General features: G+C 39.0%; 1 protein-coding gene across 1 annotated transcript in view; it reads right to left on the bottom strand.

The window, feature by feature from the left end:
* Positions 1 to 324: 324 nt before the first annotated feature.
* si:ch211-225h24.2 overlaps positions 325 to 15,908 on the bottom strand; it is a 27,352-nt gene continuing 11,768 nt past the window's right edge. The window contains exons 2-4 of the mRNA XM_037685461.1: positions 12,772 to 12,825; positions 4,334 to 4,449; positions 325 to 757 (exon numbers count right to left, since the gene is read on the bottom strand). Of these exons, the coding sequence (XP_037541389.1) occupies positions 325 to 757; positions 4,334 to 4,449; positions 12,772 to 12,825 (603 nt within the window). The remainder of the gene's footprint in view (positions 758 to 4,333; positions 4,450 to 12,771; positions 12,826 to 15,908) is intronic.

The following is a 15,908-nucleotide window of genomic DNA, read 5'->3' as shown; positions in this document are numbered from 1 at the left end:
CCAACTTTGAAGCCAGAAAGACGGCTGGATCATTTTGTCATTATTGATTTTGATGTGGAAAGATCAACAGAACGTCAAGTGAGACAGATCAAACTCTTGTTCATGAACCTGCAACCAAGAAAAGATATCGAGTATCTGACTCGAGTTAACGTATCAGCTGAAAGTGGACCGTGGCTCGGACAAAGTTTTGTAAATTTGGCTCCTTTAGCTAACTGAGTTTGACACCCCTAACTGTTCCGAAGCTACACTACAGAAAAAAGCAAATATTTGCTTAAAGTCACAATCATTTTAGAAAATGTAGTAGTCAGGATGGGTCAAATGTTTCTATTTAAAGCCCCCCCATGCGCTCTCAGACACAATCCCTCGGCTCATCCTGCTGATGCCAGCCAGCTTGACCTTGGCACGAGACGTCCACTTCACTGCAGCTGCTGAATCATTGGAGTCTGTCAGGTTGGCATAGCGAGAGGAGTCCTCCTCAAAACCCAGGCCACCCCATGATGGTATTTCCACTGGAATGCTTAGGGCGTCTGGGAGGGACACCGCAAACTCTCCTTTCTGACTGTTCTCCACAAGGGGTTCATCGTTTACAGTCTCAGGTAATTTCTCCAAGTGTGGCGGCTCCCAGCCCTCCATCTTCTCCAGTTTCTTGGCTGGTGAGATTTGCCTCATCGTCATCGTAACGCTGTCCCAGAAACAGTAGCCTTTGTCTGTCTTGTCCTTCTTCTCCTTCTCGCTGTCCTTGACTTTCTTTTGAGGCCTTTGAGGACACAAAGAGTAGAAGAGAGGTTCAAACAGTTTGTTCACATTAGGCAGGCTTGCTCTGAGGAATTGTGCAGACCGCTGATATTGTAACCATAAATAGGACTGCCTGGCTGAGGAACTGGTGTTTATCAGACATCTCAGCACTGGAGACGGGAGCGTTCCCCAAACAGTGAGCCACTATGGAGGAATTCCCTTTTGTTTGTCAGAGCAAAGTGATTAATGGAGGTTTTCCTCTCCATACATGTTCCACTTCCTGAGCAGGTCTGAAAGATAACCGCTGGCAAACGAAGCTCAGGATTACAGTCGAACAAACACAAGTAGTTGGGTGTGACTCCATTATTTCTGGTCAAGTGTGTAAATGTTTTTTATTCACACACTTGACCAACAATAGCAACAAAGTGCTGATATATTGACTTGATGTGAACCAGAAGGGCTTTTGGCTAGTGCAATATGCTGTACATGTAACAGAAGTTGTTTTTATCTCCTAAAACCCATTAATTAACCACTAATGTTACGCAGTTTGATATCATAAAAGGTTCCAGAAACATTTAGTAAGTAATTCAACTTTGATTTAAAATGTATGATTGTAAGAAAACAAGCGTACTGCAAAAAAACTAAGAGTTGTATTCATGTGCAGAGCTTGAGTTGAGGCTGTTTCCCTCTTTAATATCAATAGAATTTAGACCTAAGTAACCCTGTCAAAAGTATAAAAGTGTTTATTTTGATTTAAGTGGCACGTCTAAATTTTGTACTGCTATCTTGCAAGGCCTTGGAAGTAGGGGTGTACAGGGTGCTACAGCACCTCTTGATGGATACTAGAGGACAAATATGCCCAAAGTATACAGTAGTCCCTCAATACTTTGCGGTTCAACTTTCGCAGACTCACTCTTTCGTGGGTTTTCAACGTAAGATTGTACACATTGTTTCTCGGTGGCCTGGCCGCTCAATGATCGCCATGGGGCGGGGTCTGTCTGCTGCTGTGGTAGCTTCAGTGAGGCAGATCACAGAGGTGGATACCAGAGTGCACGGCATGGATTGTTTATTTAAAATAATCAAGCAAAACCCGAACTGAGCCTTAACCTGAACCGAGCCAACCCAAACCGAACCGGGACATTTCCCGAATATTCAGGAAATGTCCCAGTGCTCCCGATGGCCAGTCTGCCCCCAGGCACTGACTAGCTCAGTAATAATAATAATAATAATAATAATGTCATCACAATGTCAGCACTGTATGTTTCCATACAATGGCGAAATTAGTCTCTGCATTTAACCCATCCACCACCAGGTGGTGCAGTGGGCAGCTATTGAAAGCGCCCGGGGGACATTTTGGGGATTAGACGTGCTGCCCAGAGACGCCACGTGATGTGCAGTGACTGGGGATCGAACCTGGGACTCTCGGGTCCCAAGCCGGCTGCCCTGCCTCTACACCATCATAGCATCAGTCTGTCTGCTCTCTTTCGCTGTGCTCTTTTAGAACGTTTAGAGAGTTTAGAACATTGTTAAGAACATTGCAAGAATTTGGGAAGGGCTTATAAAGCCTTGAAATATATTTAAATGCTAAAATAAATATAATGTCCCTACTTTGTGGATTTTCACCTATCACGAGAGTGTTTGGAACATAACCCCTGTGATGATGGACTACTGTAATGATAAAAATGTTTTGCTTGAAAAAACTTAATTTGATGCAATTTATTACAAACTTTGATGCTTTTTAAAATAAGTTTACTTCCTGTAGTGTTTCAAAGACTATCAAGTATTCACTTTTTTTTTTATTTGAAAGTTTAATCCTGTAACAACACTTAAATGTGATCATTTTCACCGAGGCCAAAACAACTCAATGTCCCGCAGCTTTGCAAGTGAAGACAAAGTAGTATAAGATGCTGAAGTTTAGCAAGCACCATTCAGCCAGTTTGGTACACCTTCTCCCCCAAAAAATATAAAACGTGCCAAAGTTTTTGTCGCTCTTGGCGTATTTTCTAATTTTCAGGCATTAGGTTTAATTTTCAGGAAATAAAAAAAGACTAAAAGACACTTGAAGTCAGTTTTCCCCACCTTCGGTGCTTGTGCATAATAAGGGCTGCATCTTTGTTTACACCTTAACCGTCTCTTGTGAATTTCTGTATTTAAATTTAAGTCAATAAAGTTAACGGGTTAAGTGGACAATGATACATCAATAAGGCTTAATGATAGGCCTGTCACGATAACAAATTTTGCTGGGCGATTAATTGTCTCAGAATTTATTGTGATAAACGATAATATTGTTTGAAATTTGACAATTTAAAAAAGTTCAGGACAAAAAAATTGACAAAATTTGACAATAATTAATCGTTATTGTCAAATTTAAGAAGAAATGTTGGTAATTTGTTTAGAGTGTAGTACCTTTTTTTGACCACCAGATGGCAGTATAAGACTGAACCGAAGGATGGATAGTGACATGGGAGGGAGGCCCTTTGACGTGACATGAGCTGTCTCTCCTTTTTTTCGGTTCTCAAAATGGCAGATGCTCCGTGTGGTTTGAGCTCTTTAACATAGCATTTTTCACACAAAGCTTTTAATTAAAAAAAAATTGGTAAACAAGTTCTCAGCTTCTTTTTGCAGAGAAAAACAACTTTTTACACAAAGTCACAGCCCACTAAACATTAGATGTCCAATGGACGTCGGAAAAAGACGTCATCTGGAGTTATAGTCTGCACCTGCAAGGGACCAAAATTAGACGTGCAAAAACGGCTTTAAAAAGACGTTGTTTAGACGTCTCCTTGCTGTGGGAGCTTTCAACCGTGAATTTTTGGAGATTCGACAAGACGGAGGTTTTTTTCCGAGGTCAGCCAGTTAGTTTAGCTTGTAGCTTAGCTTCTCAGCTTAGCTGCTTTTAGCGATCCAAAAACACGATTTTAGATGGTTAAAATGGATTTTAAAGAGAAAAGAGAAAGGGAGGGGTCCGTGAAGAGCACTGGATTTGAGCCTTTTGTCATCCAGTGTCTTCAGTAGAAAGAGAGAGACACGAAGAAACAATTTAGCTGACAAATGAAAATGAGGTCGATAATTTTCATTTATCATGTGATTAATTGATTAATTGATTTATTGTTTATCGCGACAGGCCTACTTAATGTGCAACAAGTTGCAGATTTGTGAGAGAAATTTTGCCCCCCTTAAAAACCACTTGCTTAAAGGAATAATTTCAAACGTATTACAGTGAGATTCTGTGGAAAGCTAATTAAATAGGTGACCACTTGTCAATAATGTTTGCTTGAACTGCTATGACATTTTTGAGATCGGAGTTGTTTTAAAAGTGCAACAAACCACTTTGTTCTTGGTCCCACTCAGACTCATACCCTGTCTGATCAGAAATAACTCTGAGGTTGTTCAAAAAGTTATCTGCAACAGATAAGATAATAACTGTCCAACGTTGTTCAACAGAACTTCCCTTCAAAAGGTTCAAAATAACCCCTTTGACCTTTTTGAAACATATTCCTGTAGTCACATTTGTTGATTTATTTCAGTTAATTTGTCAAGTCCGTGAAGATTTTCACTACAGCTGCCCAGATGTTAGGTGAACATGTGCCAAACTCACCCTTTGCGATCAGCCAGCTTTACTCCTGTCAGCAAGAAGTGTTCATCATCCTTAGAGGAGAGCATCTTCTTCTCCCTTCTCTCCTTCTTGGACATGATCTTTTTCACCTTGGCCTCCTGACAAAAGAATGGACAGGAGAAAAAAACATAATTTGATATAAAACTGTAGCATTAAAAGTATTTTCCTCATCTGTTACAGTTTAGGTTGCTACAGCTGATGTTTCTTTGGGGGTGATTTCTGCTTGTAATGAGAGCTTGACAGGAATAAAGAGAAGTGACTGTGTTCACATCGATAATTGTTCATTTGTCTGAAATTCTTTCATAAGCCTTGCTGGCTTTACACATATCCAGTGGGAGTTAATCCACTCCCTCTGTACCTTCTGGTCTCCCCCATCAGAATTCCTCCCTAAACTTCTCAGTCTCAGCTGTCAAGGTCTTTACTCCTCCTCACATCCGTGTCTGCCTTTGCTTCACTGTGCGCTCAGTACACAAAATATTATTTGATTAATGGGTTTAACCCCGGCAGCGCTTTCACTGAGCATCTTTTGTTTCAGTTTTTCCACCTGTGAGAAGGAGGCGAGTTCAAAACCCTGAACACAGTCAACAATGAAGAGCCTTTTCTTGAAGTCTGAGACGGGAAGCAGTTATAACAAGCACAACGTGTTAGATAAGAAGGCATGCAGCTCCCAAACCAAACAGGAGCAGCTTCAGGAAGACGCATCACCGGACCAGGCTTCAGAAGGTTCAAGTGTAGGTTAAACTAACGTTTAGCAGAACCTTTTGTCCGACGAGTAAGCAGGCTGTGAAAGATGCTGATAAATGGCAAAAACAAATACCCTCCTCTCACCTGTCATTGCAAAACACATGCCTGTGGGCAAACCAGCTGCAAGATTTCATCATTAAATAAATATTTACAAGTTATAATCTTAAGTATTTCAGAACTCTATATCTGCTCTGGCTCTCCTTCTTTATTCCAAGTCTTTTATTTTTTTTTTCTTCTTTCTTCTGAATAAAACCGAGCAGATTCGGAGGAGTTTTGACGAAAAACAGATGTAGAAGCACTGTAGCTAAATTCTAGCTGTGTATCCTGCACGCTCGCTCATACAGAGGCTGGCCTATTCACTGTTCGCTGCAGACTGAAAGCGGCTCAGTGAGCAGTAATCTCTCCGACCCAGAAGGTAAACCAAGCAGCCCCCTGGCTCGCTGTAAGGGGGATCATTACCTCCAGCTCCACGCCTGGCACAACAATACCGCCTTTAATTAAGATAAATTCTTTCAGGAATAACTTTTTACTAAGCAGCTGAATAATTTAGGATCTTGAATTTAACAAAAGGTTAAAAACAAAAAAGAAACCATTCAGAATATATTAAACTGGGTTATGACTTTTGAAGGGGAATTAAAGTACTAAAGGCAATAGATCAGCTTTAAAAAAAAAAAGCTTTTAGAACAACCTCAGTTTGACGAAAAGGTTTAATTTTGACTGGACCTGACTGCTACTGTGAAAGGGGACAGCCCAAAATTGGATTGCTGCCAACTTAAAAGTCCTCCAGTCCTAGATATTTCAAGGCAGTTTAAGCAAATGCTATTTTATGAACCTTTATACAGCTGTTAGTTTGCATAAACCGTTCTTGAGACAGCGATATTCTGACATGGAACTATTGCTGCTATTTGTGCTTGCAAATAAACATCAAGTTCTATGGAAAGAACCATGTGATGTAAAGTTAATGGCAATGTAAATGTTAATAACATAATAATTCACATGAACCACTATAACAGGACTGTTCAACTAAATTGCTCACGGGGCCACGAACGCCAAGAGTTCAGGGGCCAGACATCCAGTAGTAGTTAGAGTTGAACGAAGTAAGTTTGTTTTCTGGTTTAAAATCTAGTTTGATTAAAAAATGAACCCATTAACTAGTGGGCCGAACATAGCTCACACATGGGCCTGATTTGGCCCCCGGGCCACCAGTTCAATGGCCCTGCCCTATAAGTTTTTGTTGTTTTTGTGACTGATGCTTAAGACTGCAGCAACCCATATTGGTCTTATTTTGGTCTTGGCTCCTTCAGATGAGCCGTTAGCTCGTTAGTTGGATCCGTATGAAAATACTTCTCCAAACTGAGGGCTTTTAAAGAGCTATCTATACAAAGTTATATATTAATTGAGGACTGCCTAGTAAGGCAACCACCTATTATTATCCACCAGACACGGGTTTCTTAACTTTATATCTTACTCTTCCGTCAACTTTAATGCGGCCCGACCTGCAATGTGTACCCCCACAAATGTTATATCAAAACGACCGGCTCGGCACCGTGATGTGGGCTATTACTTTTATTAGCATTTCAAGTTACCATGGCGATGTAATTTGCAAACAAATATGCCATTTTTCTCATTAAAAAACACTGACAGAACTCTTAACAGCGTCTAACTGCTACAGCGAGGTCACATGACCTAGAGTGGAGCGGTCTCTGAACAAAACACTGATTAACTTTTAGAGCCATTCTGGATCAAGATGGCTGCCACAACTACCGCAGAAAACTTCAAATTGACTATAACTCAGTCATTCAAAAATGACTATAACATTGATATATATATTTTTTTTCTTCTTCTTTTTCTTTTTGCCATATTGAGCTGAAATTTGGTATGGTGGTGGCTGAGAGTGAACCTCAACATGTGTCAAATCAAATCTTTAAAATGGCCGCCATGTGGCAGTCCCCGTCAAAGTTTCCCCAGGAGCTTTCTAGTTGTTCATACGCTTCCCACAGAACCATCCATTCATTCTATTTTCTCTACCTGCTTGATCCTGCAAAAAATAATTCACACACACACCTACAGTATTTACAGTCACAAGCATGTTTTTTATAATAGGAGAGGAAGCCAAAGTACCTAAAGAAAACCCACACATGTACAAGGAGAACATGCGAACTTCGTGCAGAAAGGCCCCAGCAAAAGTTAAATCCAGGACCTACTTACTGCAATGAAACAGTGCTAACTGCTGTGCCACCCCCCACAGAGAACCCCCTCCAAAAGATCCTAGCTACTACTTTCATGTCAGAATTGGTGTTGCTTTGTCACTTGAAATCTTTTCATTTTTACGTTCTCTAAACTTACTACAAATAAATATTTCCTTGGCTGAATAAATAGGATGTAAAAAAAAAGGACAGCATCAAAGGTGGTAATCTTCAAAAGTTGGGCATTTTGAGACACTGTAAAAACAATTTGTTTTCTTGTCACTGCCTTAAAGGGGCTGAGATGGTGTAGAGGTAGAGCAGCCGACCTGGAACCAGAAAGTTGCAGGCTCAACTCCCCGCCATGCCCACAACGTCGTGGTGCCCCTGAGCAAGACACCCAATCCCTAACGGCTCCCCAGGCACCTACACAGCTGCCCACTGCTCCACCTGGATGTATCTCACGTGTGTGGGTTAAATGCAGAGAACTAACTTTGGCATTAGAAACATACGATGACAACACAACACTTCAGCACTTTAAATCACCTATTTAGAAATGAGACGTCCATCAGCATGAACTTTGACCATCAGTAAAGCCACGACTCAAACCGTGCTTCAAACTAATCTAACATTTTCTTCCAGGCCTCCTTGAACACTTTCTCTGTCCTAATATGAGCATAAAACACCAAAGTGTATCAGAGTTGTAGCCATCCACAGCTTCCAAGCAGCCGGTGGCTATTTTCAGCCTGTTTTTCCTTTGTAGATTGTTCCAGTCTAAAAAGCACAGCTCCTCAAAAGAATGCTGCGCTTCCTTCCCTTCTCCGGTCCAGCCATCCAACACTCACAAACAGCACAGATCAAGAAATGTTTCCCCTGAGCGTGGTTGCATGCGGTCACCGCAGGTTAAACCAGGCAGCCAAGCCGAGGTTAGAGATGTCGCCTGGTTTGTTTTACACATGAAGAAGAAATTTAGCTGCAATACACGTTGGATTAAACATTTCTGTCAGCACAGCCATCTCTCATGAACAGAGTGATGACAGAAAATATACATGTATGTCCACAAGCATAATGATCCAAGTGCAAATGAGCAACAATGGCATGCATGGATTAAAACCTGAACCTTTCATCAACAACACGTTTACCAGATGAATATCCTTCTAAAAGGTAACTAGAGGAATTGCATTTCCTGTGAAAATGCAGTACGAGTGCTTATTGCATAGGAAATTGCTGAAAACCAGCTGAAATGAGCTAAAAACATGCTGAAATGTAGCTGAAATGAAGAACTAGCCTTGAGTAGTAGAAGAAAACAGAAAGAACACATATTTGCTGAATTAGGTTTACATAAGCAGAAATGAGCACAAAAATTAAGAAATTAGCTAAAAAAAAAAGCTAAATTTAGCAAAAAATTAGCAAAAATATAATAATAGCCGAAAAGGCTATTAAACTACCAGAATGAGGTGGAAAGAGATGAAATTAGTTAAAAAAAAAAAAAAAGTAGAATTAGCTGAAAAGGCAAACATTAGCATAAAACAGCTAAATAGTAGCTAGAATAGCAGAAACTAGCAGAAAAAAGCTGGAATGAGCATAACAACCTGAAATTAATATAAAGAAGTTAATCAGCCTGAAAGTATCAGACATTACTGTCAAATCCAGAATAGAATTCAAAATCTTACTTCTAACCTACAAAGCTCTCAACAACCTAGCTCCATCTTATATTACAGATCTTATTGTTCCATATTTTCCTAACAGAGCACTTTGCTCTCAGGCTGCAGGTTTACTTGTGGTTCCTAGAATTTACAAAAGCAGAATGGGAGGAAGATCTTTCAGTTATCAAGCTCCTCTCTTGTGGAACCAACTTCCAATCTCTGTCCGTGAGGCTGACACATTATCCAGTTTTAAAACTGGGCTTAAGACTTTCCTTTTTGCTAAATCCTATAGTTAGGGTCGGCTTGGGTTTCCTGAGCTGTCCTTTAGTTATGCTGCTATAGGCTTAGACTGCTGGAGGACAAACTGACCACACTTTTCACTCTGCTACTGTCTTTACTCACTCTGTTCAACCTGTTTTGTATTTGTAATTATTTTTTCTATCCTTAACATGTGTTTTTTGTCTTTCAGATACACCTGGACCTTTACCTGGACCTACCATTCTGTGTTCGTCTGTCTCCTTCCTGTCCTCTCATACTAGTCAGTCAAAGCAGATGGCCGCTTGTCCTGAGCCTGGTTCTGCTGGAGGTTTCTTCCTTTTAAAAGAGAGTTTTTCCTTTCCACTGTTGCCACTGTGCTTGCTCAGGATGGGAGACTGCAACGAAGCCAAGCTTTAACTTATCTGCTGGATTCCTTAGTTAGAGAACTTTACTAATTGGCTTTTATGTATGTGAATGTGTCTGTAAAGTGCCCTGAGACAACTTTGTTGTGATTTGGCGCTATATAAATAAACTGAATTGCATTGAATTACTACAAAAAAATTAAATTTATCTGAAAACAGCTGAAATTTGCTAAAAATTTTTAAAAAGGTAGCTGAAAGGGTAGAACAAGCTTAAATTAGCATAAAAGGCTGAAAGTACACGTTAGCCTAATTAGGCTGAAAGAAGCAGAAAACCATACACAAAAAAAATGGAAATCATTTGAAAAAATGCTGAAATTAGCAAAAAAACAGTTGAAAAGTAGCTAAAAAAAAGTCAAAAAGAAGCTGAAATTACCAAAAAAGGTGGAGAGAACAGACTTTTTGCTGGATTAGGCTGAAAAAAGTTTGAGTGTAAAACATGTGGAATTGGTTGAAAAAGCTTAAATTAGCATAAAAACAGCTAAATAATATGTTAAACAGTAGAACAAAACTTAAACTTGCACAAAAAAAAACTCAAAGGAGCACAACAAGATGAAATGTTAAAAGTTAAAAGCACAAAAATGTAGCTAGCAGAAAGAATCTGAAAGAAACACAAAACAGATTAAAAAACAGCTGAAAAAATGTCTAATTTTGCACAAGGAAGCTGAAAGAAGCTGAACAAGAACAAAATGTGAAAGGCGCAGTAAAAGGTTGTAAACAGATCTAAAGATTTGAAGGATGTAAAATGAGCTCAATTCTTTTTCTATTAGGAAAAAAGTGGCAGAAAAGGCTAAATATCTCAAAAAGCTAAAGTTACACCAATACCAAAAGTCATAACAGGATTATCCTGACAGAGCTGAATGTTTTATGATTTGCTGAAATAGCACAAAAATTGTAGAACGAGAAAGATGCTAAAAAACATATGGAAGAAAAAATGGATCCCAACAGTGTGAATGCTTCATAAACATTCACACAATAATATAACAGTTTAGAATGAGGCATACTGTTTTACATGAACGTTAGCAGTAAACATGAACTTTCTAATGGTTATGAATTTGCATGGCGACGTGTCAGCTCAGATTACCTCCACAGACGGATGCTTCCTGAATAATCTAGCCTGAGACCTGATGCGGTTCAGCTCTTTGAACTGCTGGGTTTGCTTGAACTTGTGCTTCTGTTTTGTTGTAGCTCGTCTTCATTTCACGAGCAGTCAGAACAAGTGTACACAACGTTTAATAATGATTTTCGAGGTGCACGGTTGTTTCTTCTTTGTTGCACGATGTCTGATGTGACGAACAGCAGCCCCTCACAGGAATTATGATATAGCTGCAGTACAAAATCGTAGCAATAATACAATGTGTTTGTTATTAAATACTAAAGATGCACTCAGGTTGCTGTGTCTTATACTAACAGTGTGTATCTTTTGCAGAGACCCCCACACCACCTCCTTTCCTGAAGTTTCCCTCAGTGTAGCCAAACAGCAGGCGATACTGAGGGAAACGCTGGAAACATTTTTATTAAAACTTGTAGAGCGTAATCAATGGATGCTCATCTAAAACTGATTAACTTTAATGCTATTTCAATTCAAGATGGCCGCCACAACCAACTCAGTTTAGAAAAGGCTAAAAATGACTTAATCAGTCAAATATTACAGTTTGTGAAGCCAAGAGTCATTAAAGACACACTCCAAGTGCTACTGATGGCCTGTAGGTTTTCAACTGCAGCTTTTATCTTAATAAATCACAGAAAATATGCTTAGCCAGTAAAATATTGGTTTTAAAATTTGGTGGTATTTTAAAAACAAGTTATTTATCGCAACTATACAATATAATGAAGCAGATTAACGGTCAAAAATACATTTCAAAGCATGTTGAGAATGAAGAGAAATGTTCTTGATGCTTTTATTTCTTACCAACTGGCTTCAAATACATTTTTTTCCCCTTTTATGACATAATAAAATATTACTTCAGCAGTTGATATACTGTATTTTTTGTTTAAATGTGCAAGTCCTGCGACTTACACAGCAAAGCAACGTTTTTGTTTTTTTCCCCATATTTATAATCCAATTTTTGTCTGAGATCTGACGATTTCATTCAATAGGACATGTAAAATATTTGACACTACCATTTTCAGCCACTAGAGGGCCGTCGACTATTATGGTAAGCTAAGTGTCTCATTAATAGGTACAAACGGCTATTAATGAGACACTTGGCTTTCCATACCACCCCACCTTCGTCTCGCTCTGGAACTTCTGGAGCAAACGTCAACTCAGCTGCATTTCACTGTGCCGCCCAGGCGAAATGCAGCTGAGTTGACCTTCAAAGTGCATTTATTAAGGAAAAGTTAAACTGAGACACACCTTTGCTATCATTTCGAGCAAACAAATAATTGTTTTTAAGTGTAAATTTTGTTAAATTCTTGTTAAAGTCTTCCTGTGCAAGCTCCCGCTGCCACCACTTGGTCATCATTCGATTTTTGGCACAACACTGGCTCACGTTTCCGGGTTGTCAGCAGTGACGCGTAACAAACAAATAATAGATGCGACTAATACGGCGAAGCGACATATTTGTGTTTTTTCCACTTTATTAGACATATTTGGACTGATGCGACTTATACGAAAGTGTGACGTGTACGGCAGCAAGTACGGTAATCAAAATGGTCAAATTGTGGCAAAATTGTGACAAAACAAACAATAGCAATTCCAGCAATTCTCGTGTCTTACATTCCTTTCTTTCTGCACAGCAACTAATCTGACATTGTACTGAAAATGAAACGTTGTTCATAAAAGAGCTAAATGACCATCCTGACCTCGTTTCCCTGCTCCGTCCTTGGCTAAGACTAACAATACAAGTATGCGCCATAACAAGAAACAGTTCAGGTTTCCAGAGATCAGCTTGAGGCTGATAAGCGCCGTGTTTACAGACAAACACTGCAGCCACAGCAGTTCTCTGAACCTCCAGGTTTACGTCAGCTGCTCTGTGAAGCACAGCTTGGTGGAAACTGTCCGACCGACTGTACAGATGGGAATCAGCGGCACTGATGTTTACAGCAATACGATCTTTAGGTGATAATGTGGGATGTTGTGGGTGAAAAGATAAGATGTCCTAAAGGTGAAAATGGTTTTGAAGCAGTTTGTGTTTCGTCTACAGAGCTGTAAAGTTGCTGTTTACCATTGTTGCCGTGGCGACGGTTTCCTCGTCCTCATCTTCTCCTGCGTCTTTCTCCTGCGACACACAAACACGGTCAGAGAAAACTCAAAAGGCAAACAGTCGTAACAACCACGCACGTAGAGCTCGCGCTTGTCAGGCGTGTGTGCACATGTTCCTGTAAAAAGCAACAGGTTTTATGCTGTAACTTAAACACACTGGGCTTGGAGTCTGGTATGGAGGGATGGAGGGATGGATGAAGGAAGGACAGGCTAAAAAAAGAAAAGAGCCGAAATCTGAGGTCAGGTTTAAAGAAAAGAGGCAGAAAAACCCAAACTCATCGCATTAATGTTGCACCTCCCTGCGTGGATTTAACAGAGCTATTTTGCTTTTATTGTGTTTCAGTACGGTTTTTTTTTAACATCTTACTTTTGTTGAAAAAGATAATGGTGAATAACTGAATTATCAAATCAACGCAAATCTTTGTGCACAGGAGACAACGCTGTGTATTTCTAACCAATTACCAGCTGGGGACATAAAAACACACCAGCCTACTATTCCTTTGCAAATAACTTGTTTCTGTTCATTGTACATTTTGTATACTTTTAATTTCTGAGGCAACATTAAAGTAGGCCACAATTTAATTTATTTTATTGTGAGATCCATACAAATAAATAAATAAATAATAAAAATTAAGTGCACAAGTTCTTCAAGGGATGGTTAAATTTATGTTTAGTTCTAAACTCTTGTAGCTCTGACCTCCAGTTAAAATATTGCTGCATTTTAAATGGTAATCGCAAAGACATTAAAATATTTACTAAATTACCGTATTTTTCAGACTATAAGGTGCATTTAAAATATTTTAATGTTCTCAAAAATCAACGGTGAGTCTTATAATCCAGTGCGACTTATGTATTAATTCTGGTTATGCTTATTGACCTCGAACCGATTTTATGTGACTATTGTGAATGAGTTGAATAAAGTTTGACTTATCTGTTTTGTTTCACTTAATGAGCCTTATAGTCCGAAAAATATGGTATATAGGATATTTTTTTAAAAACTTAAAACCACACAAAAGTTTATCACTTCAAAGGTAACATTTCATATCAACTTGCCCAACACAATTATTTTAATAGATGACATCGGCCCCAAGCCTAAAATTAATTTTTGAATTAATTTTTCAAGCAACAATAAACTTTGGGGCCCAGTGTAGCTCAGCGGTCAGTGCTGCGGTTTCATAATCCTGAGTCTGCAGGTTTGAGCCCAGGTTGCGTGAGGAAGGACGACTGGTGTAAAACAATCGTCAAATCATTTACACAAGTTTGCTCGCAGCCGAAAGAAGAACAACAATAAAGTTTTACATGTCTCTTTTCTATTTTTAACAACAACAAAAAAATCCTTTGCAAATAACTTGTTTCTATTCATTGTACATTTTGCAAATTTTTATTTTTTCTGAGACAACATTAAAAATGTCTTGATGCACAATATTAGCTGCACTGAAGTAGGCAAACATCAATACATGATATAAAAAATAACGTATATTGATTATTCTCACGACTGAAACCTGTGTTATTTTTAGACTTCTCTATGCAGTAACTTCCTACAAAACTATATGTAAAACCTCCTGATGCATGCTCAATAATATGTAAAACCAGGGCTGTCAGAAACATAAAGTGTAATTATTTTTTATTTGAATAATCCTCCAAAAGACTTAGCAGACTTAAAAAAAAACAAAAGGCTGGATAAAAAGAAATCATCAGACGTTCAGACTCCTGAAGTTGAGCCAGAATTCCTACAAAACGATTAAAGCTTTAAGATCCTCGAACATCTAACAACTTTATGGGAAGGAGGAGGAAAAACTATGGCTGGACAAGTCTGAGCAAAGTCTGCCCCACATAAACTGATCAAACACACACACACACACGGAGAAAAACAGATAACTAACAACAGAATAGTTACTTGAGAACAAAGCCTTTTTTTTTTTTTACTTCTTTGTTGGTCATTTCTGTTGCTGTATTTTAAAACCCAACAAACTTAATTACTCTAAACAAAATGACGACTGTTCAAAAAGCCTTCAAACCTTCACAGTCTCCAAAAGCAATGAGCTGCAACACACAGGGGCATCACCTTCAGGGGGACAAATGGGGGCCACTGATAATCTTGGGGTGGCAGACCAAAACCAAAAGCTGTAACATAATTTTAGTAGTTTTATTATTTAAAAAAAAAAAAATTCCATGCTCAATAATCCAGGTATACAATCCAACAATTTTCAGTCAGGTCATCTGGACAATTCTTTTTTTTGTGTGTGCTGAAACGTTTCAGCTTCGATCCAGAAGGCTTCATCAGTCAAGGAAACACAACACAAAACTGATTCTTCCCCCAAACAACTTACTCCAAAGTGGAACAAACCACTAGTTTTATTATAGGATTATAGGATTATAGGATAGTTTTATTATGTTTTTAGGAAATCACCTTCTGGTTTAGGACTATATTTTTAAATAATACTTTTACAGCTGAGACCACTAAATTAGAAACGCAGTCCCTGCTCATCTTATTGAAGCTTGCTCTCTCCTAAATTTATAAAAAGATATATTATGTAGTGTCACAGTGGCGCGGTTGAGCTTGCATGTTCTCTACGTGCATGTGTGGGTTTTCTTCAGCATCTGGTTTCCTCCCACAGACCAAAAACATGCATGTTAGACTGAATGGTAACTCTGAACTGTCCCTAGGTGTGAGTGAGAGAGTGAATGTTGTCTCGTTTGTCTCTATGTGTCCCTGTGATGGACGGGAGACCTGTCCAGGGTGTCCCTCGCCTCTCGCACAGTGACTGCTGGATATAGGCACCAGCACAACCCAGTAAGAAAGAAATGGGTAAGTGAATGGATGGGTGGATGGATGGATAAATGGATGGATGGTAAATGGATGGATGGATAAATGGATGAATGGATGGATGAATAAATGGATAAATGGATAGATGGATAAATAGATGAATAAATAGATGGAAGGATGGATAAATGGATGGATGGATAAATGGATGAATGGATGGATGGATAAATGGATGAATGGATGGATGAATAAATAGATGAATAAATAGATGGATGGATGGATAAATTGATGGATGGATAAATGGATGAATGGATGGATGAATAAATGGATGGATT

The sequence above is a fragment of the Nematolebias whitei genome, chromosome 12 (assembly GCF_014905685.2).
Source record: "Nematolebias whitei isolate Nwh7 chromosome 12, NemWhi1, whole genome shotgun sequence".
NCBI classification, from domain to species: Eukaryota; Metazoa; Chordata; class Actinopteri; order Cyprinodontiformes; family Rivulidae; genus Nematolebias; species Nematolebias whitei.
Note: the sequence above shows the minus strand (reverse complement) of the source record. Positions and strands in the feature narration are given on the sequence as shown.